This window comes from Uloborus diversus, chromosome 2, assembly GCF_026930045.1.
Source record: "Uloborus diversus isolate 005 chromosome 2, Udiv.v.3.1, whole genome shotgun sequence".
NCBI classification, from domain to species: Eukaryota; Metazoa; Arthropoda; class Arachnida; order Araneae; family Uloboridae; genus Uloborus; species Uloborus diversus.
Genome location: NC_072732.1, coordinates 189,464,930 through 189,492,461, shown reverse-complemented (window position 1 = coordinate 189,492,461; position 27,532 = coordinate 189,464,930). Strand labels below are relative to the sequence as shown.

Sequence of the window (27,532 nt, the reverse complement as noted above, 5' to 3'; positions counted from 1 at the left end):
TCATAATTTGGAATCGTCATCAGCAACAGCGTAACATCAAAAATATCTGATATAAACTGTAAGTACACATTTTATTTATCTTGTTCTGAGGAGTTTGAATATATATCAGTTTTTCAATTCGATGAAAAAAAGCGGACTTAACAACATTGACTGGACACCATGCTGAAAAATTACTGCTTTTTCTTAACCTGATTCCACATAACTGATTTTATAACCTTGTTACTATTGCATCCAACTGAAATGGACAGTATGCAAATAAATTTTCTTGAAAATATTTATCGCAGAACAGATTGAAAAATCCAGAAAGAACGTTAAGAATTTGAACAATAAAAAAATAAAAGCTAGGAACTTTTATCGCTAAAATATCGCGCCTGTCATTATCGGTGGAAGAGTTTCGCCAAAAATCTGTTTATAGGGTTATGGTTTTAGTACTGTGTGAAAGAATAATGTATCTTGACAAGATTTGACATATCAGTTAAATCATTTCCATGACGAATGAACTAAATGCATGATGATTTCTTTTGATATCCAATCATACAGTCATAGAAATATATTATCTACAGTTAAACGTTACTTTTGGCAGTCTGTCACGTAAATGCACTATGTGACAAAAATGTCAACAAATCCCGGAAATGTCACAAAAATGCCAACAAATGCCATGAAATGTCACGAGACTGGACATAATATGTACTAATGTATAGAAAAAACTACAAAATGAAAATGCTGTTCGAAGCGAACCAAAAATTAATGAATACCGAATTCAACATCGTGAAAATGGCTGCTTCAGAACAACTTACTGTGTGTTCTACATTAATTGTTTACTTTCGAAATACTTTTTGATTTCTCATCTCTTTCTACATGGGTCAGAATAACCAAAAGACTTTGAAAAATCTTTTCAAATGAATAAAGAACAAAAAATCATACATGCGAACAAAAATTTCTGTCATTTCCTAAGTTTAGAAGCAATTTATGTTACGGCGTGCGTTTGTTTTAGTTTTTTCATCCGCCATTAGACAGTGACTGCAGCGTCCCCTATAGTTTGTTGGAGTTGCGAATATTCAGAAACGTTTTTGAAAATAAGAAGGAGAAAGTGGATTCCGAAATACTCAGAAACGTTTTTGAAAATTTCATAAACCGAAACTGCACCATATATTGAGAAACGTCTCTGTGTTTTTTATAGTGCAGTAAAGCTCTAATTTTGCAGTTCGAGATGCTGTTATAATTAGTTTTATTCGGAACTCCAGCGCTCGTATACGCTACCTTGCGGTGATTTACAAAACTGCAAATGAAACTAAAACATTGCCACGTTGCGTTCCACGTGTGTCAGTTGACGTAAACACAGGCCGTTTGTTCTGAGTATTTATTAACGCAATCGATGTGTCTTAGTTTGCTTTCAGCTACAGAAATTAATTCGTCCCTTAGTAGTATTCTCGAGCTTCTCAAAATAATGTTAGTTTTCATTATTTCCTTAATAATTGGTGAAAGCGAAAATTCTGGATTAACAAACTTGGATAACGTTATACAAGGAAAATTTTTTTATTGTTTTGTATGAATTTGTAAGAATATGGGTTTTTTTTTAATCTTAAATTAATTAAACTTACCATATTTTACAGCTGCATTTAGTTGGAATGGACAGTATGCAAAATATTTTCTTGAATATATTATCGTAGAACAAAATGAATAACCGAGAAAGAATTTACTTTATTCCTTTTATTCTCAGCTAAAAGGTTTCGCCAAATTTGTTTAGGGCTATAGTTTTAGTATAGTGCGAGCAAAGTAGCCTTGGCGAGATTTCGCGTTTTTAGTTAAACCATTTTTAATTTTTATCATGAGTGGAATAAAATTGGTAGTAAGATTACAGAATTCGATAAGTGAAAAGAAATAATGGTCAATCAACTGAAAAGAAAACTACCACCATATATCCGTGAGAATTTTGTTGATGATTTGCATAACATGACACAATTAAATCGTAACTCAGAAATTAGAAAAATCGAAACAGAAAATTTTTAAATTAACCGATTCAGGAATTCGAGAGAAATAACTCAGCTACAAATGGAAAACAATAAGCGCTAGCCAAGCAAGGCAAAAAAAAAGTCCTCTTCTTTCGATAACAATTTGTAATCTCATATTGAATTTTCTAACATTAATTGTTATTCTTGTCAGGCCACAATTATTATTTAGTTTTATCAAGAATTGATAAATATCGAATTCAACATCGTGGAAATAGCTGCTTAGAACTACGAACTACGTAGTTTGCATTAGTCTTTGACGTTTAGTAATGCTTCTTGAATTCTTATTTCTTTCTACGTGGGCCAGAATATCCACAAGACTTTGAAAATTAATTTAAAAAGAATAAAGCGAAAAAATCATACGTACGAACAAAAATCACAACACTTTTAGCATTTTCTTCGTTACCATGTGCGTTTGTTTTAGTTTTCAAGTCCGCCATTAGACAGTGACTTCAGTGCCCCCTATAGTTCGTTGGAGTTGCGAATATCTTCCTTGCTTAAAATTATTATTCCACCTATTTTTCGCCTCAGCTAAATAGAATTTTGCGTTAAAATTTGGGAAAATATTTAATTTATCGTATGTAATTGAAGGTTTTGTATAATTGTATAAAACAGATGAACTCGATTTAAAACCGTATGCTTCAAAGAATAAGTAACATAAAATTGACAGCTTTACGTTAGCATATCTTTGTGTTTTAAAATCAAAATTAAATAATCTTAAGTAAAAGTATATTTTTGTATTTCTTGAATCAATTATTTGTTTTATTTCGTTTGTATGTAGAATGCTTTTTTAGCAAAAATATTTTGTTTAATACAGGAACTTTATTGTAGCATGTATTGCATATTTTACTCTTAGAAAACAATTGTATGCAAAAATTTGGAAGTATATTTGAAAACATAAATAGTAAAAAAGTGCGGAGATTTGAAATAAATCTTCTGGTAAAATTAATTTAGTAAAGTTTTTGTTAAATAATTATAAAATACATCTTTTCTTTTTTTCATCTAAGTTTTTATTATTGTTGTTTCAAAACATGTGTAATATGCAACGAAATGAATGGATAATATACAAACACTTAGAATATTGTTACAATTATTGAGATTTAAGAGAAAAAATAAGTTTTGAAATTGTGTGGAGTAGGTTGGTCCGGTCCAAACGTGCCCCCCACAAAGAGTGGAGCTGCCTACCCCGAAGAAGTGATGTCATATTTTTTTTTGTTTGTTTTTGACAACAAATGAATAAAATGTTAATTATTGTGAATTAAAAGAACTTACTTTTAGACAGAAGTTTATTTTTTTCCGCGATTTCGATGAAAACCATTAAAAAAAATAAAAAATAAAAAAAAAATTAAGTTACAGTTTTCTGAAAATTACTCAGGACTACTGAAATAACACTTTCTGGAATGAAATTTTTTCAATATAACTACCATGTGATTTCATTATAGGATTTGTAGGATCATAGGTGCTACTTGTTGGTCATAAGATAAAATAAATATTAATAGTATTCAAATAATTGAGAGCGGTCCAACTTGTGCTCCACGGTCCAACGTACCCCACCTCCCCCTACTCAAAATATGTTTTTTTTTACAATTTTAAGTTAAATTTTTCATTTTAATTATATTATATTCAATTTAAAAATGTGTTCTTTAATAATTTTTGAACTTGATATTTTATTTAAATGTTTATGTATTTTTTAAAGATAAATTTAAAAAATCAGTTTTTTAAGAAAATTATAAATTTTAGACATCCTGCTAGACACCTAAATATTTTTTAATCTGGATAAATATTTTTGTGGAACATGTGGGGCTATAGGGCCAACGTTTTATCAACATGAAATTTCGAACTTCCAAAACAAAATTATTTTTATTCGGCCAAGTACACAGGGCTGGTTTGCAGTTTCAGGTGCAAATCGGCATGGTTTGCCGTTGTTTAAACTGCATGAAACTGCTTTTACAATTGTTTTGACCTAAAAGAAAAAAATATAAGAGGGTGCGCGACTTGAAAAACCTACTTTCGCTTTTTTTTTTGGGACACCTTAATACATATTCTTTATATATATATATATATATATACATAGTGTTCTGTTTTAACCTGCAAATACCTCTATTTTCACAACCGTTAGTCCTAGATGCATACCTCCGATTGCAAAAATGTTCAAAATCAGATGCAGAGTTAAGATATGGAGAATTTGAAGCAAAAATAAAAATGAGTCAAAAAATACAAAATTTAACTTTTTATACAGCCTCCAGGTCCCCTAAGTTATATTTAGGGAAATAATCTCCATTAAGAGATGTAACTAACTCACACAGACACACACACAAAAAGACATTTGTGCGACCAAAACTCAAGGGGATATTCGAGCTCAAAGTTTTAAGGGATCATATAGAAAGTGACATTCGAACTTATCGCCCTTTCAGAAGAATGACAGTTTGTCGAAGTAAAAAAAAAGTTTTTTTTTTTAATTGCTATTTAAAAATAAATGGAAACGTTATGTCATGATACGAAAAATCACACGACAAAATCTCAAACCATTTGAAAAACCACACTCTATGCACACATATAATTTTAAACCCATGGTTAACTGCTATATCCCCCCCCCCCCGCCAAAAAAGAGGTGTTATTGACTGCGAGTGAAAAGTGGTGTAAGTCACAAAACGCTGCGTTACATATCTCGGTGAATATTGGTCGTACTAATTTCAAACTTTTTGTTTTGGGATTATTTTCCAATAGAGATTAATTCCCTAAATGTAAGGCAGGGGACCTAGGGCCCATATAAAAAGTATAAAAAGTTAAATTTTGTATTTTTTGACCCTTTTTATTTTTGTTACAAACTTTTAATTTCTTAACCCTGCCTCGATTTTGATCATTTTTCCATTTCGAAGTATGTATCTAGGACTAACGGTTGTGAAAATAGAGATCTTGCGGGTTAAAACGGAACACCCCGTATATTGCTCTCACCTCTAACGGTTCTCCAAATTGATATTATTAAGATAATTTTGTGAAAAATGTTTCTTTTTTTTTTTTTTTTTTTTGCAAAAAGTATTAAATGTTTTTTTTTTTTTTTAAATCTATATGCAAAATATCATACAAAAACCTGCATTATCAAAGTTATGCAGTATTTTAACAAACAAGGAGGGAGTGGGGGGAGAAGGAAATAGCATCAGAATTCAAGTATGAGAAATTGTTAATTCTATCCCTTTTTACTGAAAATTTCAATTAAAACTTCGCGAAAACTACAAAAAATTCAGTTTTTCAATTTTTCCGGATCGGAAAAAAACGGTTTTTTCCGTTTTTTCGGAAAATTTCCGGGTTTTTTTTCGGACTGTTTTCATCTCTATGCACGACCTATGCAAGAGTTATTTATAGCTAATACGGTATCCGCATCAGTAACAGAAGAGTCCAGTAACAGACAGTCGGAAGTTTGGATTAAAATAATAAGAATTTTAGGCGGATAAAACTCATGTTGCTGCGACCCTAATTCGGTGCATCCATTTAGTGTTATCAGAGTGAATTTTATGAGCCAGTTGGTATTTACAAGGCAGTGGTGGAAAGTTATGAACAGCTACCACGAGGCCAGCTGGTGTTTCATGTTTATTTGAATTTAATAAGGCTTAAGGATTAGAAAATATGTAACATGAGAGTAACATACTACTTATTAGAACAATTCGTAATTTATACACTTGATAAGAAATAAAATCGAAGCACACTTGGCTTAGGAGTTTCAAAGACTTGTCTAATTATTTTCAAGGTTTGGTTGGTTAGATTGGATGTTTTAGCCCAAGAGCCCTAGTAGGTTATACTGTGCCAATTTTTTTCAAGGATTTTAGAACATTTAATAATTTAAGGCACTTCATTTGCACTTTCCAGTCTCTGAAATTGAGTACTAGATTATACAGTTGTACAGTATTATTTAAACTTTGTAAAAAAAAAAAAAAAAACCAGCTCTTTTAAGTTTAAAAGAAAAAATAAACTATAGAATTCTCTCATTACAACAATTTTTTTTTTAAATTATAAGCAGTACAGAAAACGAAAAGGAATAGAGGTAGTGTATCATTTTTTCCGGGTTAAACAGATTAACAATATGAAGTAGAAGCAAGATAAAAGCAATCAATACAAAAGAATTTCCAAAATACTGCATTCGGGATTAAATAAATAGCAAGATATGAAACATGTGAGTCACAAAAATTTATTTCAAGTAATATGTTACATACGTAAGAACCATGATTTTTACACTTTTGATGCACGATGTAGCAAGGAGCTAAATTTGACATATTTTGGCATTCCTCCCCCTACCATTTGTTAGAAATTTAAAATTTAAGGTTTGTAGCCACGCTTTTCCAAATATTCAAGGTTTTCAAGCACTTGAAGATGAAATAAGTTTTTTCAAGCACTTTCCATTTTTCAAGGAACAAATCATGCAATTTTTTACGAGTAACGGACCCACTTCAAAGCAGTGGCCCGAAGCTATAGCTTGCTCATCTTACAGGCAAATTCGGCCCTATTACCTGCAGATTTTTGTAATTTTTACGAAAGTTCGTCAGTTTTTACGGTTAAAGGATTTTTACAATTTTACCAATCTGAACATGTGAATCCAGAACGTTCTTCAAATTCTTTCGTCTGTAACAACACAAAATATCTAGTTTTTGAAATCACGCAAATTGAAAATAAACATTCTGAAAAGAAAGAAAACAAATCATAACGAGCAGATAGTTCTGTTAGCGCAAATGGGGGAGGGGGTGGGGTTCCCTTTGTTTAAGGTTCTAATTTAAAAATAATCGTCAATTATTAGAAGTGTTGCAGCTGAATGCATAGCTCGTTTTGACTATATTTTCATTTGTATACTTGCCCAAATGGTGTTCAGTCCAAAATAGTGAATTTAGGCAATTTTCAGCACCCCACTGACAGCTGTACTATTTGTATTTAATGTTCTTTTTTGTCTTTTCTCCCATCAGAAAAGGACATTCACTATCCTCTTCATTTTCATTGAACTATTCAAAAAAAGAAAAAATAATAATGATTTTTTGTTTTAAGATTTTGGAAGATGTGTTGTTATTATTTAAAGTCCTCCGAAAACTGGGGGGGAGGCATTTCCCCCCTCTGCCCCCCCCCATAAATCCGCCCATGGGTTCTACTAACAATGGAATCCTAAATCCAGGGCTACGGAATCGGAGTTGGACTAACTTTGGGGCACAGGAGTCTGAGTCATAGCCTGTGATTTCCCCTCCAATTTCGTAGTCTTTTCTAGATCAGAACTTTTAGAAGAAATCTTTTAAACGTCTAGTCCAAAAACTTGCGAAAACTGTTATCTTGAAAATTAAAAGAAAAAAGTTGAGGAATGTAATTATTCTGATTGCAAGTAAATCAATTATGCTTGATTTTATTTCACAGTGTCTTTTTTTTTTTTTTTTTGGATGATAATAAGACTTGAGTTTTATTACGTTTTTCAAGTTGCAATTTAGGTTTCTTTCTTTTTGAGTTTGAGCAGTATTTTTGGATATACACAATTCTTAGTTTTCTTGATTGTGGTTGGAATGCAACTCTCAAGCGGTAAACAATTGCTTGCAGAAAAAGCACAAGTACTCAGAGGAACAGCAACACATACGGAAAATAGCTTTTTTTATTTATGAATATGCAGCAATTGTGAAAATTCCATGGAATACAGAAAACATTCAAAGATTCTTCCATCCAGCTTGAAATGCCTCAGATCTGTCAGAGGAGGAGGACGAGCATGGCGACCGCATCGTACGCAAAATTCTGTAGTCAGCTTTTCAGTGATAATAAGTTTCCAGGCTCTCACTGCATACGTAGGTGGCCATGCGTCCTGTTTTGAACGGGACAGTACCATTTTCAGGTTCCGTTGTTCCCGCACAGAACATCGAGTCGTAACACAGAAAGGTCCAATTTTCTTAGCAACCCCCCATATAGAAACCCCCCTATTTTTTTTTTTTAATTTTAAGATCTTGAACTCTAATTATGTTTTTTGCAATCTCAAATTGCGATAGGACCCTACTAGTTGTGTTTCTTGTTTATACTAATGGCTTTTATTGCTATCATAATTTGAATTCAAGACGTCAAAATTCAAATGATTGCCAGGTGCTGCATGCTGGATGTTATATTCTGAATGCTGGGTAGTGTGTGCTGGATAATGTTTTCGCAAAAAAAGGAAAAGTCAAGAGGGTCGTTTCTAAACTATTCAATTCCGAGTCCCATTAGTGCGTTTTTTTTTTTAAAATCTAGTGGTGCTTGCTGAGTATTTCGGCATTCCCTCAAAAACTATACGTTGATTTTTTCCCCGTATAATTTTCTGCATCACTTTCTTGTAAGTATTTAGTCGTTTTTCAGTCTTCATGTTGCACTTTGGTATTTTTTACCGTCCTTTTCAGATACGTTTGAATGTAGAAGTTGGCAAAAAGGATGAGAAAGAGACTTGTGAGAAAAACACCAAAATAAAGGATCTTCGTTGATGTCGCACAGTTGATCATGTGTGCTACTGCGTAGATGAGCATAATAACGACAAACTGTACCTGTAAGGAAACTGTGTTTAGTAATTCCACATAAAGTTATTTTTACATGAGAAAATAAATCAAAACCTCTGTGGTGAAAGTGCCGCATGTTCGGCAATCAGGCTAATCTAAAAATTTCCCATCAATTTTTAGAAAAGAGCAATTTATGACAAAATTTAAATTTCGACCTCTTTCGATTTCTTTAAAATCCCAGAACTTCAGTCATCTGTATATATCAGAAAGCACAAGGCACGATCTTTCCACGTTGACAGCAGCATGTACTAAAGAATCTAATTCTGAAAATTCTTTCATAAAAAATCTTTAAAACTTAGCCTAAAAGTGATTCTAAAACTAACGTATATCAACTTATGACAATTTAACCTCTATGTTCCACAGAAGCTATTAAAACTGGCACAAAGCGCAGGCAATATGATATTTAAAAAAAAAAAAAAACGTGAGAAGCTAAACCGACTTTTCTATACGAAAATATCGTCTGCTACGAATCAGAAATTCAACTTTATTTAACTTCAATTCTATGACCAGAAACCGCAGACGATACTTCAAAAATGAAGATAAGCCTCGTTGTAGAGAGTACATAGAATTATCTTAAAAAGAAAAATTTAGGGATGTTTTAACTATCCCTCAACTTTCGGGTGATGTTCAAACTATGCAGCTATTTGAACAAAAACGACGGTATTTCGATTAGATAATTGCAAATTTATGTTTTTTTTTTAATTGAGAAAAAATCTTAAACGTTGGGAATACTTTATTTTTTGAACAAAAGGTATCCTATGTTCATTTCACTCATGACAACGTGTATTCGCAACTCCATTAAACTATAGCGTGCGCTGCAGCCTCTGTCTAATGGCATTTGAAAAAGGTAAAACAAACACACGCCGTAACTTATAACTTGCTTTGACGCTTAGTGAATGACAGTAATTTTTCATCGTGTGTGTGTTTCTTTTCTATTCTTCTGAAATTACATTAAATCATAAACTGTCTGAAGCCTGTAATTTACCCCAAAGAAAACACGTGGAATGGAATGTTTTACCTTTTCCTTTAGTATTGTTAATCACCGCAAGGTAGCGTATTCGAGCTCTGGAGTTGCGAATGCCAAATTTCATGATGATAGGTTAAGTAACTAAGGCTTGAAAAAATAACAAACTAACAAAAAATGACACGTTCGAAATTTATAATATTAGTAAGGATTTCTGGCGGTAAACTAATCTAAAGCTTTAAGGGTTACAAATAGTGGTTTTGAAGTTTTTTAATGTGAAAGTTAACGATTTCCCCCCTCTATTTGTGGCGCCCAAGGTTCAATTTTTAGTTAGTACACATTTTATATACAAAGTAATATACCTACATACCCATGACGAAACCCATTTCCCAAAATACATATATATTTTTTTTTATAATCTGAGGAAATCTTACTTACAGCTTCAACACATCTTTCTCAATACGTAATTTTCATAAAGAATTTCTTTTTTTTTTTTTTTGAAAACAAAATAAATTCGCAACTCCAGCGCTCGAATACGCTACCTTGCGGTGATTTACAAAACTGCCGGAAAAACTAAAACTTAGCCACATTGCGTTCCATGTGTGTCTGTTCACGTAAACACAGGCAGTTTGTTCTGAGTATTTATCAACGCAATCGATGTGTCTTAGTTCGATTTCTGTAGCTTTCAGCTACAGAAATTGTTTAGTCCCTTAGTAGTATTCTCGAGCTTTTCAGAATAATGTTAGTTTTCCTTATTTCCTTTTAAAATGTGAGTTGATTAAGAAATGGTTAAAGCGAAAACTCTGGATTAACAAATTTGGATAACGTTATACAAGGTAAAAAATTTTATTGTTTTGTATGAATTTGTAAGAATATGGGGTTTTTTTTTAAATCTTAAATTAATTTAACTAACCATATTTTACAGCAGCATTCAGTTGGAATGGACAGTATGCAAAATATTTTCTTGAATATATTATCGTAGAACAAAATGAAAAATGTTTAACCGAGAAAGAATTTACTTTATTCCTTTTATTCTCAGCTGAAAGGTTTCGCCAAATTTGTTTAGGGTTATAGTTTTAGTATTGTGCGAGCAAAGTAACCTTGGCGAGATTTCGCGTTTTTAGTTAAACCATTTTTAATTTTTATCATGAGTGGAATAAAATGGTAGTAAGATTACAGAATTCGATAAGTTAAAAGAAATAATGGTCATTCAACTGAAAAGAAAACTACTTCCATATTTCTGTGAGAATTTTGTTGATGATTTGCATAACATGACATAATTAAATCGTAACTCAGAAATTAGAAACATCGAAACAGAAAAATTTTAAATTAACCGATTCGGGAATTTGAGAGAAATAACTCAGCTACAAATGCAAAACAATAAGCGCTAGCCAAGCAAGGCAAAGAAGTATCATCTTCTGTTGATAATAATTCGTAATGTCATATAATTAAATTATCTAGCATTAATTGTTATTCTTGTCAGGCCACAATTATTATTTAGTTTTATCAAGAATTGATAAATATCGAATTCAACATCGTGGAAATGGCTGCTTAGAACTACGAACTACGTAGTTTGCATTAATGTTTGACGTTTAGTAATTCTTCTTGAATTCTCATTTCTTTCTACGTGGGCCAAAATATCCTCAGGACTTAAAATATTGATTTAAAAAAGATAAAACAAAAAAAAATCATACATACGAACAAAAATCACAACACTTTTAGCATTTTCTTCGTTACCACGTGCGTTTGTTTTAGTTTTTTCGTCCGCCATTAGACAGTGACTGCAGTGCCCCCTATAGTTCGTTGGAGTTGCGAATAATAGAGAAGTTTTGTTCATTTATTTGCAAAAAAACAAAAAAAAATCACGAACAAAAGCAATGTGACAGTTGTTTTAGTTTCACATAAATGTAGAAAAGTGCTAATAATTTTGATTTATTATTGTTGCCACATATCGGCTAAAAAACAAATTACACCAAAACAAATATGCATAGCTGAATCAAATGTGATAAAATAAATTTTACGAAGTTATAATAAGGTACGTTTATTTATTAGAATGGTGTTAGTTTTAAGAATGGCGCTATGAATATTAACGAATATATATCTGTATATATATATATATATATATTTAGGGTGTTCACCTATCTTAAAGATTTGAAGGTTCAAATGAATTTGAGCAAAAAAAAAAATCACTTTTTTTTTAATTTTGTAAATTGTGCTAAAAAGAAACGCTTTATACTTTTAATAAACGTAAAGATATCATCTCGGTATCCATTTCTAAAATTCAAATTTTCTTCTTGAGTTATGGCTCAGTTCGAGAAGATAATGATAAACAGCTCGGATAGCATCCCAGTTGGTTATAAAGCTCAGTGGTTTTTCAACCGATATTTGAACTGAACCATTTAGAAACTCATTGCGTCGGAATAAGGTATTTTTACAACGGTTTTAATAATTTGAAATGAAATTACCATTTGCATAAGAGTAATGTATTTCTTCCACCACAAATATTTCTGAATTTCTGGACCCAATGCTGCTAATCCGTAATATGAGTACATTATTACATGAACAAGGGAATTGATGATGACCGGAATCATTTGAAAAGCACCTGAAAAAAAAAAAAAACTTTAACAGTTAAAATAAGTTTTTCATCCAAAAGAACTAGCAAAATATTACTAGAAACGTTAGTTTAAGTTAATTTATAAAAAGTAAACAATGAAAGTATTAGGGAATAGTATTTTAAAAAATGGAAGAAACTGCAAACTCTAAATTACGTATTTAAAAAATCTTGATGGATTTTTTTTTTTTTTTTAATTTTAAGCGTTAAGCGGAGACTCTCTTGAATTGGATCACCGCAAATCCAAAAGCTACCGACGCACCGTGCGGCGCACTTACGGTCGAAGTGTACAAAAGTCGTTCTTGACGGAATTTTGTAATATGTATTACATTACTTTGTAATATGATACTTGTAAATGTCAGCTGCTAGTTAATGAAATTTTTATACCAAAATATATTAAAGAAATATAAGAGTAATATGGACGGAACCTGTATAAAGGGACTAGAATTCGAAGAAATTAGGAGTGTCCGTTGAGGGAGGTTTTACATAAATTTTGTTTTGTTATGAAAAAATCATGCTTTTTTATGTAGGCTGCAGTTACTCTTCACTAACGTAGTTACATTTTTGATAACCTGTGATGAAATTCATTTTGTAACCCTCCTGGTGTTGCTTGTCATTCTCCGGGTGTTTGAAAATTTGCCCCCCCCCCTTTGAGGGTGTAGCATAGATTTCTAAATAATGAGTAAAAAATAATTTTTTTCAGGCTTTTTTCAGCAAAAATTGTGATTGGAAAATATTAGGTTTTTGGAGAATCACCCAGAACTATTGAAAGCAGTTTAAAGCAGGAAATACATGCATATTATTGATTTATAATTGTTATTAAATCAGAAAATTTCAAAAACTTGGGAAGTTTTAGGTCAAAATCGAAAAATATTTATTTGAAGTTTTCTTTTTTATAAACGTTATTTAATGATAATATTAACGAACAATTTTCATTCAAAGATATTAACGAAAAAATGGATCGTACTTACCTTCTTTGATGCCTTCCACATACTAAATGGAATATAGGGTTGGTTGAGGGAAGTGGGTCACTCCCCTAAAACTGAATTATGGATAAAGTTTTCAGACCTTTTTGGACAGATCATGTTAAATTTCATCACAGTGATTGGTTTTGCACATATTTGGGATTCGTGGAATTTTTTTTCTAGGTCATAGCACTTAGTAAAAAAAAATTCTGATTTTTTTTTTTTTTTTTTTTTTTTTTTTTTTTTTTTTTTTTGCGAGTTTATGCAACATTTTTCAAAGAAGTGTTTCCAGATTAGTTTTTATTATTTTTTGTGATAGTTAATTTTTCACGTATAGTTTAACTTAAAGTTCATACAACAACACGAATTTCTGCATGAAAAAATATTAATAAGTTAAGATCAGTGAGGTCCCACTTACCCCGTACATTTTTGCTATACGGGATAAGTGGGTCCCCCTATTATAATGGGAATTTCAAAATCGAAAGCAACTCTGATTAAATGTATGTATTGGTGAAATACAAGACAACTGTAATGACTTAGTAGGAGTTGATAGTTCAGCTACATAAACTACTAAAGCTGGTGTTTGTGTATTTGAAAGAATGACATTAAGGTTTAAGTAGGCCTAATGTTGGAAAATGATGATACAAATTAAAAAATACTGTTGAATTTGCAAGAACGTATATAATTAGTGACTTTTTAAATTGGTATAGTGCAGATGATGTTGGAATAATTACTGAGGATGAAGCAATAATGGTTCTTCCTTAGCCAACTTCACATGCACAGTCATTTAGTATTTCCAATTTCTTTTTCAACTTATTGTTTTGGCAAATTTACTCAAATTTATCTTAATCAACTGTATTACGTTCATTAAACACACCTTTATGTGTAAAAGTAAAATATATACCTGTAGGTTCTCAATAATTATCACAAATGATATTGGTTTGTTTTTCGTTTTAAAATTGTCCGTAATACAGATTTTACAAAAAAAAAAAAAAAAATGATTCACACTAAAAATGTACATACTTTATCATGTAAGACCTACTTACCCCCTTGTTTTAGACATGCTTCATTTAAATTTAAATAAAAAGGGGTGACCCACTTACCCCTTATTATGGGGTAAGTGGGACACACATCCGATTTTTTAAAAAAATATATAAATGTTTAGAATATTTCAAGCATTACTTTAGAAAATAATGATGCACTTTGTTTATTAACAATGCTCAAGATAAAATGAGACAATAAGTTAAATTTGTTTGTTCGAAACTTTTGTATAAGGTTTAAAAAACGAGCTATTCTCAAAAGGGTTCCCACTGACCCCAATCAGCCGTAAATATAATAAAATTTATAAAAATTGCCGATGTGTCCTAGACACAAAAGAAGAGTCTACTAAATAAAACTTGTTTCACTAATTGAGAAATGCGATTTGCCACTTGTTCGAACATGATTTCTAACCTTTGTTTTTATGATATTGGATTGAAAGCTAAAATTCCATTTCACTGAGTTCACTATGAAAGGATTAATAATAAGAAACAAGTTGAAAAAAAAAGTCGCATTTTCCACTTTTGTCCATAGGCTACCGCTGAAGTTCCCAAACTTCGGACCTCCACGGACCCCTTCAGAAAAATTACGAACTTCGCGGACCCCCCCCCCCCCCTCCGGCGCCCGCAAAGAAAAGAAAAAAAAAATGATATGACACAGTGAAATCTATTTTTTCTAATACATTTGTACGCTTTTTTTTTCTTTAAATTGATTTATTCATTACATAAAAAGCAGTCGAAAACTTTGTACTGCATAGTGAATAAAATATGACAACGTATATAAAGTACAAATTGAGAATGAAAAAAAGGTTAAAAAACCAGCAAACAGCTGTTTCGGCACTCTAAAATACAAGTGCCATCATCAGTGCATTAAAAACGAAGACAGGTTCACCCGACTAAAACACAGTCCATTGTTCGCCTCGACTGTGTTTTAGTCGGGTGAACCTGTCTTCGTTTTTAATGCATTGATGATGGCACTTGTATTTTAGAGTGCCGAAACAGCTGTTAGCTGGTTTTTTAACCTTTTTTTTCATTCTCAATTTGTACTTTATATACGTTGTCATATTTTATTCACTGATTTATTCATTGTTCTGTATATTTTTCAGAGTTCTTGTCCGTTTTTCATTTCTTACATCATTATTTTGAGCTATGGAAGTAAAATTCTATTTGAAATTCAATTAGGAAAAAATTGCTATTACCAAATTTCTGCAACGAAATTACTAATGGAAATGAACTTTTGAAGTTAGCCTAGTTTAAGTGTTAATTTTCATATGAGTTGCATTTTTATGGCGTATTAGGATTTAATTATCAACTATGGTTCGGGAAAACCTACCCTGGCAGCGTCGTAATGCTGCGATTAGGATCTGCGTAGCCTTCACAATGCTGCCTGCTTAAAGTTTGCCTCAATTATAGGGAGCAACCGCCTTGCATGTACTCGCAAGAACTTTTTTATTCCTCATAAATGTGCTTTCATTTTAAATTAAAATACCGTTACTCGTCTTTTAATCATAATTATATTTAACGTTTTAGCTACATAGCAACGCGAACCCCCTGGCATAAACTCGCGGACCCCCGGGGGTCCGCGGACCACAGTTTGGGAAACTCTGGGCTACCGCACTGTGCGACGGCGAGAAAATTAATGTATTTTCGCCTCAAGAAAAAGTTTATCTTTCTTTTTATTTACGATATTTACTTATTAGTTTTTTGTCTGTATGAGAAATGACATTTTACAGGATTGTACAATGTACTGTATTGACATGGGACATTGCAGCTTTTCAGTTATCATATGACCTCGAGTTTTTATGTTGTGTAATAAATCACTGTCAGTTGCAACAATTTCATAAATGTGTTTAACTAATATTATTACTCTTATGATTAATATTATTAGCTACTATTCATACGTCGTGGCCTGATCGCTAAGGTGTTGGATTCGTAACTGGAGAGTGATGGGTTCGACGCCAGCCCATCAAAGATCCTCTGTGTTCGCTAATGGTGACTGGGTCAAGGTAAATATAATTTGATCATTAAGTCTTCGAAGTTTCTATTCCAAATTAGTAAATCTGGGGGTGCTGAGCCAGGAGTTATTCGCCTTCTGGTTTGGATCAAAATTATCGAAATGTTGATAGATGATGCTCATATCTATAGTCTGCTGCCTGAGCTAAATCGGACTTCTACCTTAGGGGTGTTCTATCCCCCGTCCGCTACGGTGATGGGTCTTTCTCATCACCCGGTGATCAGGCGGGGGAAAATATATTTGGTTTCAGCCTTGGTAAACCCCTTCGGGGGCGGTCGTTGGGATCTGGGGACCCGCAGGGGCACCTAGAGAGTAGAGACTAAGTTTCCTGTTACGAGTGAGAAGCACCTGGCATGCATTCGCTATGGTTTCTGGGGAGTTTCAGTTTCTTAGTGGTGTTCTATAAACGGAAGCCGTACCTTTCTGTCTGAAGTCGGGTATTGTTTACTCGGACTCGAATACCTGGTAGTTTAAACGACAATAAAAACTCTTTTGATGATATATTTGTTAAATCTAAACATATTTAAATTTAGGTTGTGCGTACGGAACATTTAACCAAAATTTTCAAGATTCTCTCTTCAACATACTTCAATCTGAACTTAAGGACGAGAGACGGCACTTTTGTTAAAACAAAAACAATATTTATTAAAATCTGGTTAAAACAATTTGTTAAGGTTACGCGCGCGTGCCAAGAAAAAATAAACAAGCCCTGACCGCCACAACACCGACAGTTTTATACTTTGAAAACACACTGTTGCCACAAAAAGTTAATGTATTAGAAAGAAGTTAATTTGCATGAACAACATGAATAAATCAACATGAACACAAAACATAGAGAATAATATTCTACAGTTGAAATTCTGAACAGCTGACATTCCAGTTCCTACAATATTACTGTTATAGCTAGTTTTCTGTGACAGAAATATTATAACAGGTTTTAATCCATCAATTTACAAGCAACGATAAAATTTAAAATTTTCCAAACCCCCGACTGAGTCGCAACTGTAGAATCAAGAGGGAAAATTTTAAATCCTTTTAAAAGCCTTATATTATTAAGAATCAATGCCAAGTATTTTATTTGCTTTAAATAGAAACTGGCAACAGATAAAAATTTTAAATCAGTGCTTTTAATTTCCTTGTCGACCAACAATGAATTCGGTTATCAATCACGTGAATAAAGGCTTAGCCGTTATTAAAATCTGCTATAAAAAAACGTTATAATTGGAATTCTATGAAACATGGAAGTTCCAATCACATTCTATCAGAAGCGAAAAAAAAATCTCTTTATTATTCAATTTTAAAATTTTTAACTATGTTTTCACTGCAAAAATTGCGAAAAACCTTTTAGAAGGTTTTAATTAATATCTTTGTTAATTAATGTTATCTAAAGATGCAACCTAGCAAAGAACATTCTAGATTAACTTTCCTTTCGAAAAAAAAAAAAGTTTTTCATAATCGGTCCATCCGTTTAGACTCTAGAGTGCCACAGACAGACACAGATACACAGACACGTCAAACTTATAACCCCCTTCCTTTGTGTGTCGGGGGTTAAAAAATAGTGTAACAAAAATAGAGCATGAACCCTTAAAATTTTGTTCGTGCGACTTTTTGCACTGATTCCACATTTATTGGCGTTGGCGTTTTAACGAGAAAATTTTCCCCCGTACTATACTTGTGTTTAAAATTAAGAGTCAATTCAGGTTTGGTCGATTATCTTCCAGAACTATTGGACAGTTAAAAGTACTCTCTTGTTTTGAATTTGAATTGAACAGGTATATAAGCCTTACTTACAAGTTTCTGTTCGTAAACCAGTCCATATAGCAATAGGAACTATTGCGTGATGTATTAAATGCAAGTTCGTAATTTGATGATATTTTTTTCTTAGCACGAAAAATACCTATATAAAAAAGAAAGAAATTAAGTAGAATTTAGTTAAAAATAATAATAATAAGATTTATTAAGACAGTAAAAGAATATTCAGTTTTGAAATTAAATCTAAAAAATAAATAAAACACAAAAACTATTTGTAGTTTTAGTACTTGCGGTACATTTCTTGCGAGTGCACAAGTAAGGAGAGATTTTGAAGGAGTTCCTCTCAGAATCACATTAGTTTTAAATCTTATTTCTAAATTACTTGATTTCCCCCCAAAAGGTGCAATTGGCACATTCGCTGCGTTTTATATCTCGGTGAATATTGGTCGTACTGATTCTACATTTTATGTGTGCGAATTGTTTTTTCATGCTTGTGATTTCCCTAAATTCGATACAGGGTCCTTGGGGAACAAGTAAAAAATTAGATTTCCTACCTTTTCACCCCCCCCCCTTTTTTTTTGGCCGCAAAATTTTTATATCTCAACTCTGAATCTTTTTTTCACCATTTTTGGAGTTGGAAGCATATATGGATCATTCTTCAAAAAGTAATTTTTCTGTCACACGCTTTTTGCAGTAAAAACTTTAAGGGACAATTCATTTAACAATGATTTTTAATTTCATCGAAAACATATCTATTTAAACCTGCCAACAATTTTTTAATAATAATTTTTAATTTGGTATATTTTTGATTCACAACACGCGAATTCTCACCTCCGTGGCATGTCAAACACTTTGTGTGACTCTTTATAATGCTTAATAACTTGTTTAATTAAAAGTATGTACTTATTTATTGATTATTCCTTTCACAAGTGTCTCAAATAGTAATTCTTTAAGTATATTTATTTTTTAAACATTGTGTTTTAGTTCGTTTTAGTAGGACAAGAAGTCATGTCACACAATAAATTCTCACCTCCGTTTTCTAAACACAAAATACCGTTCCTCATTAACACGTGGCAGTAATGACATACATTTTATTTTCCATGATACAAAGAAATCCCCTTGTTTATTTTCAGCCATAGTTGAAGTTGTAAGATTTTTGGCGAAAAACAAAAGGATAGATTTTGCTTTAAAAACTTAGTATAGTTATTCTGACTTCTCACCTCCGTGAACTTGAATTTCCGGGACGTAAATTAATGTAAAAAAAGAAGTGAACATGTTTTCATATGATTAACATGTGCAGATTGTAGCAACGAAGAAAAAAAAATTCCCTGAAAAATGTATCTATTAGGCCTATATTATTGGAAAATTTCTCACCTCCGTGAATCTCACCTCCGTGACAAACCTCATGAATGTCATTATTTCTAAGGTGAAAATAAATGATGGAGGGGAAATACATCAATAATAGGCATTCTACCAAAATTATAATTTGCCAGTATTTCCTCAAATTTACTAAATACTATTTTCAACATACATTTGAAACTACTAATTAAGCCGCACTTTAATTAAGAGAACTTAATATTATGTTCCTACTAATCAATAAAATAGCTGATTGTTTGCACAATTAACAAAATTACTACTTTCATATTAAATTGGCCTTGATTTTTAAATATGAAAAGCTTTTCTTTTTCTTTTTTTTTATTTCCGGGAACAAGGCATTTTTTATTATTTTTTTATTTATGAGTAAAATAATTGGAACTTAGCTGGGCCGTTGTTTATAGTTAATTTTAGTAGCTAACTCTTTCATGTAAGAATGAAAAAAAAAGAAAACAAAAGGTTTCGGAATTGAAAAATATTTGCGTTCAAAAGTTACGTTTTCTGGAGAATGCCCCATATCAGGGACTAAAGGTTACGAAAATAGAGGTTTTGCAGGTTAGAGGGGACTTGCTGTATATGCGTACCATAAGCATCTCTGTAGTTAAAAAAAATTAATTTGGTGAACTTCCTTGGGGACGGCACCCCTCTTCCAGTGCCCAGTGCCACCCCCCCCCCCCCAACTTCAGCACTGCTGTAAGTAAAAACTGTTACGAACCCTCTTCAAGAGAAAACTAAGACTTCGCTACTGTGTCTTTTAAGAATTTTCTTAGATTCGATTTGTTTTCATGTGCTGTATCAGGGGTTTCAATTTTTAGGATTGGAAAGTAAAAACTAAAATGTTTTTCCTGTACTTTTTTTAAAGCAACTGTATACATCGAATTTTCGGTTTTTTTTAGTGACAGTGAGTTACAGCTTTAAGCCGGAGCTAAAGTAAAGCTTCATGCAAGATTCCGACAGTCAGAGACTGCAGTTTCGTCTTTGGTATGGACTCATCAGTCTAGAATGGTCAAAATATTTTTCGTTCTAATTTTATTCTGGTTTACATGCAGCAATAATTAGGAAAATTGAAAATAGGTCTTTGAAGTTATAAACCCACAGTTAGTGCAAAAATAAAAAAATAAAAAACAAAAAACAAATCATCTTCTCGCCGTATTCCGTAACCAAAATGTTGGCCTTTGGTTAGTCCGCTTTTTACATTTACTCTCTCAACCTCACTCCCAATCTAACTCAGAGTGAATTCGGGTTCACCACCCTCTCCTCAGGCCAATTATTTAGGAGATCGGGGGGGGGGGGGCTAAATTAGAAAATTAATGTAATTATGCATTTTGGTGCTTTTTTTCCTTGAAATGCCATGAGTATACACCTACCCTTTGCCCACCCCCTCCTGGAAAATTTTGAAATGACGGGCTTACACCTCCCCTTTCGCGTTAAAAAAAATAATAATTGAGAAACGCATTACAATTAGAACAAAATGTTTAAAAAAATGTTAATAAATGATTGAATACATAAATTGAATGGAACATTTCACTTTTCTACACATGAACTAACTCTAAACAACACATGAACTAACTCTTGGCTAACTCTAACAAACATTTGAAATAAAGATAACATTAATATTAAAAAATAAATAAAAACCGCACCAAACATTAATATCACTGGGTTTCAATAAATAGTTAAAATACTATACAAAGAAACAAGAAATTTATCATTTCGCAATAACACTAGGGGCTTCGCCCCTAGTTCGTTAACGCTCACTAACACTCAAAGATTGGTGCGCAATCTTACTTGGATTATGAATATTTATGTCGTCTTTTAGGAAGAATCATATTAAAATACGTGTTACGATTAGAACAAAATGAAAATCCTGAAGCAAAATGAGAATCCTAAAGCAAAATGAAAAATTCTGCTAAACGACATGTATGGCCGCAAACACCTTATCAAGTCATAATCTATCCGCAATCTTTGTTTGAATTTATTATTTTTTCTATTCATACTGTCCTTTTTATGGCGTCATCAAAGTCCTTTGATTCCTGTAATCCAAATCAGAATATGTCGCACATTTGGGGGAATAATTATAACGAGGAACAATTAGCTTATTTTCAAAAACTTTTCACGAAATAGGTCAAACAAAGCGCTGTTTCGGTCATCATACGTTGCCTAAATTAATATTGCTAAAGGTTAAAATTTCATGTTCAATTTTCAAACAAAGCAAACCATTAAATAAGATCAAATATTGCATTTATGTTGGAAAAAATCCTCCAAATAAATAAACTAAGCCATTATTTAATGACTTATCATATATCATTTGAATGTCTGAGACGGTCTTTTTAAGTGATGGATCTGTTTCAGCCTTGATCCAGTTGAGAGCAGCTTCAAAAGAATGGAGCAGGGTAGGAGGGGGGGGGCGTTTTAAAGAGCCCCTCATTTCCCCCTTTTATTTTGTCCCGCTTTTTCACTTGCCCCACCATCCGCTACTACTTGTATGCATGCCGACAGTAAAATTCAAAATTCATCAAGAGTTGATAAAGTGAAAATTTAGGTTCGAATTTGGATTTAAAAAAATGTGAATGCAATACAAGGAAGTGAAATTAACAGTCATACAAAAAAATAATGTAAGCAAAACTTATAACTTTACCGTATCGGCATATTCAGCGTATTTCAACAGATATATTATCCAACCAGCATACGCAATCTAGAAATCAATGAAAACAAAATGAGACATCTACCACGTAGTATAAATAATTATTAATATTGCCCTCTTTTTTTTTTTTTAAATTTTCAAACATTTAACGTAAGGCATCAAACTATTAGTAGTCACGCAAAAGCAATGAAAAAAACATTGTTAAAATACATAAGGAATAATCCATATCAATAAAGGCGACCGGGCGTTACATTCATAGCCTCCGAAGTTTTTGAACCTAACGCATGTTGAAATACAAAAAAAAGGTAAATTACAGGCAAATTTTTGTTTTCCCTAAAAACATTATTGATCCGAGATACAATGCAGGGATGTGCATAGAAATTTCGGGGCCCATCTCGCATGACTTTTACGAGACCCCCTCCGTATTGTTTACACTTACATTCCGACATATACTTGATCCCTTCTTTAAAAAATCTTGGGCCACCTTTAGGCTCGGGCCCGGGCCACTAGATGTCCCTTCTGCCCCCCCCCCCGCCCTCTGTGCTCGCCCCTGACACAGTGCACCAAATATAGCGAACTAGGCGCCATTTCTCGCTTACAATTTTGAACAAAATTTACAAACTGCTTTATCTCTGGACTTCTCACTCCAAGGTCTGGTTTTAGAGGCGTTTGAAAAAGTTAGAGTTTTTTCTTTATCTTCTTCTTTATCTTTATCTTTACTAATAACAAAGCTGAATGTCTCTCTGTCTGTCCGGATCTCTGTCTGTCAGGAACTCTGTGACGCGCAGAGCGCCTAGATCGTTCGACCGATTTTCCTGAAATTTGGCACAAAGTTATTTTGTACCATGGGGGTGTGCACCTCGAAGCGATTTTTCAAAAATTCGATGTGGTTCTTTTTCAATCCAATTTTAAGAACAAAAATACCATAAGATGGACAAGTAAATTACGAAATTATCATAACGTGGAACCGTAACATGGGCACAAGCCATTTGGCGAGAAAATTTACCATACATTATTTATAAATATACAGGCGAACCAAAAGACCTTTTAATTTTCTATTACGGGCAAAGCCGTGCGGGTACCACTAGTTACTAATAATAAAGCTGAAAGTCTCTCTGTCTGTCTGGATCTCTGTGACGCGCATAGCGCCTAGACCGTTACAAAGTTAGTTTATGGCATGAAAGTGCATCTCGAAGCGAATTTTCGAAAATTCAATTTTGTTCTTTTTTTTTTTATTCCAACTTAAAGAACATTTTCTCTTGCAAATTATCACAACGTGGAAATGTAAATTACCAAATTATCACAACGTGGAACCGTAACATGGGCAAGCAAATGAACATAGCCCGAGAAATTCATCATTCAATATTTGTAAATATACATGAGAACCAAACGGCCTTTTAATTTTTTCTACTACGAGCAAAGCCATGCGGGTACCACTAGCAAAAAAAATAAAATTTCCGAGTGCAGCGGCAATTAAAAATCAAAATGGAGCCATGCAACTAAATTAAAAGTGGTAAATGTATATAAAACAGCTAGTGTATGCAATCATTACACCAACGCTGGACGAACTTTGAAACCGTATTAGAGATTCTTATGTCAACGTGTCACCTGCCTTGTTGTAGTTGTACAATGTGCAGCGGGAAGAACAGTCCCGTGTCTAGATGTGTATTTGTGCTAAAACACACAATTTTGAGCGTTACTGATAGATGAATCTCAGTGCACTTTTGTCTAACGTTGTCAGAGAAATGTGCATTTTGTGCTTTTGATGTCTATCCTTTTTGTCAGCAAAATAATTTTGCAATGTATCAGTGATGCTGAACAACTTTTTAATTGATTTCTTTTCCTCGCAATTTCGTACTGTTTTTGAGATAAAGATAGCTCCCAAATTTTACACCAGGTGGCCCTGTAAACGGCTTTATTGCATAGCACATGGCATCTTTAGTAAATCTAGTACCTTATTTTATGACTATATTGCCGTCCTAAACACTAAAGTCGTAACTGTATCTGATCTCAAAGTGAAAAACTGGTTTTTAAAGTTCTCCGCCTCTATAAATTTTACTCATGTTTCACCTTTCCAGAATTTTTGTGAAAATATATTTTTCTCACTAATGGCTATAAAGCAATGTTTTGGTTAAAATGTATAAAAGATACCGCCTCGTGACAGTAACTCAATTTTGATAAAAGGTGCAGATAAGACTTATGTGCTTAACACGGCAGTATAGCTCTTGCCATTCAGAAATTATTGGTGTGACATTGGACTTTAGCATGCGCGCTATACAAATGGTGGCTTTCAAATATAATAAAAGTTACATTTAAAGTTCATGATACACTACTGGTCATTAAAATTGCTACACCAAGAAGGCGACATGTTACAGACATGAAATTTAAACGACATGAAAAAGATGATGTGATATGCAAATGATTAGCTTTTCAACGCATTCATACAGCGCAGGCGCCCGCAGCGACACCTACAATGTGTTTAAAGGAGGAAATTGTACAGCCAATTTCCCACGTTCTAATTCAGTTTGAACGTTGTTGCGTGGTGGAAAATTGTTGTGATGTCTCGTGTTAGAAGGAAAATTGCATACCAGCACGTTACTGCCTTTGATAGAGGTCGAATTGTAGCCTACCGGGATTGCAGTTTATCCTATCGCAGTACTGCTGCTCGCCGTCGGTCGAGATCCAATGACAGCAGAATATGGATTCGATGGGTTCAGGAGGGTAATACAGATCGTCGTGCTGGTTCTCAACGGCCAGTAATCACTAGCAGCCGAGAGGACAGGTATGTTATCCGCATGACCTTTATGCATCGTACAGCCACGTCATGAACCTTGAGTCAAGAAATGGGGTCATTTGCAAGACAACAAGTGTCTGCACGAACAATTCGGCGGCGTTTACAGCAGCATGGACTTGGAGACCAAGGCTGCGATTACCATTGACACTGAATCACGGACAGGAACGCCTTCGATGGTGTGATCAGCGACAAACCTGGGTGTACCAATGACGAGACGTCATTTTTTCGGATGAATCTAGGTTCTGTTTACAACATCATGATGGTCGCAACCGCGTTTAGCGACATCGTGGTGAACGCTCACTGGCAGCGTGCATTCGCCATTGTCATACTGGCCCATCCCCTGGCGTGCCATTGGATAGACCTCTCTGTCACCTCCTGTTCGCATTGACGGCACTATGAACAATCGGCGTTACATTTCTGATGTGTTACGACCCGTGGCACTACCCTTTATTCGAGCCGTGCGAAACTTTATGTTACAGCAGGCTAATGCACGACCGCATCTGGCTGGTGTTGTGCAGACTTTCCTTGATACGCAAAATGTTCGACTGATACCCTGGCCAGCACGTTCTCCGGATCTCTCAACAATGGAAAACGTCTGGTCAATGGTTGCTGAACAACTGACTCGTCAGCTAACGCCAGCCACTACGGTCGATGAACTGTGGCATCGTTTTGAAGCTGCATGGGTGTCTGTACCTGTACATGCCACCCAATCTCTGTATGACTCAATGCCCAGGCGTATAAGTGCTGTCATTGCTGCCAGAGGTGGTAGTTCTAGGTACTAATTTCTCAGAATCTATTCACCCAAATTTCTTAAAAATTTAATCATTTGTTATTTTTAACATAATATATGTGTCCAATAAATATGATTTTGTTATCTGAATTTCTTCCTGGTGTAGCAATTTTAATGGCCAGTAGTGTATTTTTATATTTGAATTCAAAAGTTTACCTTGTAAAAATGTGGTTTTTGAGAAAGCTCTCTTTTCCGACAAAGTTCAGAAAGCATATCTGTTGTAGCAAATACGTAGAAGATCTGTTATTAAAAAGAAACAAAACATCTAAAAAGCTAGTATAGCATGAAATAGGATTGAACAACAAGTTATAAGTTCAAAAATTAGCCGTAAAATCTGCTGTAAAAACTTTATAACGATGTACTTATTGCACACAATAAGTAAATGTCGATAACATTGTTTAGGTTGACTTTCACGTGCAAAGTTACCTTACGTTCTACAAATTCAACCGGTAGCGACCGGTTAATCGTCACGTTAACCGGTGAGCTACCGATCGCTGATCGAACGCATCTAATGACATGTAGAAAAAGTGTTAGTTCTGTTTAGTGAATTTACCAGAATTTGACTATACGCGTGTTTCTGATATACTCGGTGATCACCTTTAGCTCAAAAAACTATGTTGAATGTTTTATCATTGTCCTGGAAACTGGATGAAAATTTATTTTCTACTTTGACACAAAGCACATTCGTAAGAAAGTCGAAGCGTTTTAAAGATGATGCAGCTCTACAAAAAATGTTCTGACCTATCATTAACGCTAAAATAAATAATTTACAAACTGCTTTAAACTGCAAGTTTCGTCTATCAATTCAATATCAGTTAGAACCATTGAAGGTAGTTATAGAAATTACAGTCCTAAAGCAGTTTTAAACTATTAAAAAGATATAGGGTGTTCTGAATTAGACTGGAGATTTTGATAAGGTAAAAATACAATTGAAGGACTAGGGGCAAGAATGTGGTAAGCCATATGATGTGAATTTTTCAGTAGGCCTACTTCCAGCGTAGAAAAATATTTATAGAATTCTTCAAATGGATTATACATACGATATTCTGCAATACTAAAACCCAATATGTTTTTTTCCGAATGACGTAATCATTTGTCATATTTATTTCAATTTTAGTTATAAGAAACAAAAATGTTGATAAAAAAGTCATTTCTTGTGGTTTGTCACATTTCTGCCTCGAGCCCTTCAATTCTTGCAGAAAATTCAAGTGACAGCGCATAATTTTTTTCTCCCAGAGTTCCAGATTTTAATTTTTAAAAGTTCCAACAGATGGCGCTTCAGATACTAAACATAATTGAAAATTACATCAAACTTTTTGAAGTGTTTTATGAATAGTTTACACTACGGGTGTCGTACAGGTTGGTTGATTCTATTGTTTTTTTTTCTTTTTTTGGTGCAAGAGCCTTGGTAGGCTATGCTGCGCCAAACGAATGTCTAGTAGAAAAAATGCCAACAGAGTGAAAAGGTAAAGAGAGCAAAGGACACGAAACTCTAAGAATTTTGAAACGATTGCCGAAATAAACACAAAACGAAGTTTTAAATTTTGAAATAAAAACCAAAAGAAAAACTGAGAAATAATTTTGAGAAATGTAAAGCATATAAAACAAAGCAACGACTAAATAAAAACTGGGACATAAGGACGAGCACTAAATTAAAGACACAAAGCCAATCTCCTGAAGGAAAGGGAACAATTTCTGATGAGGCGTGTCCCCTAATAATTTCTTCAAAGATGGATTCGCCCCAACCCCTTTTTATTTTTAATTTAACCAATGATACGTTCGTTCCTGCCGATTCTAGCTGAACCGGGTGAATTGTACTATGGCTGTTATAAGGGAGGAAGAAAAGAAGAAAAAAAAAGAAACAAGAGAAAATTACAATGTATGTACATATACATATCTAACATATACCCATGCACATCTTACTTATATACAAAGGTAATTAGGCTTGAAAAAGTTAGTAGACTCGAAGTGCTCGATTGGTGCTTTGAGTTCTAGGAATCAATGAGTGAAAATGCTGTTACAAATACATCCCTCATAAAACAATTAAA

The 27,532-nt window shown here is 33.4% G+C and overlaps 1 protein-coding gene across 1 annotated transcript in view; it reads right to left on the bottom strand.

Annotated features, from left to right (window-relative positions):
- Nucleotides 1–7,496: 7,496 nt before the first annotated feature.
- Nucleotides 7,497–27,532, bottom strand: part of LOC129216724 (uncharacterized) — a 68,113-nt gene continuing 48,077 nt past the window's right edge. The window contains 5 exon segments of the mRNA XM_054850941.1: nucleotides 7,497–8,530; nucleotides 11,972–12,108; nucleotides 17,925–18,030; nucleotides 21,895–21,951; nucleotides 25,641–25,724. Coding sequence (XP_054706916.1) covers nucleotides 8,345–8,530; nucleotides 11,972–12,108; nucleotides 17,925–18,030; nucleotides 21,895–21,951; nucleotides 25,641–25,724 — 570 coding nt within the window. The 3' untranslated portion in view covers nucleotides 7,497–8,344.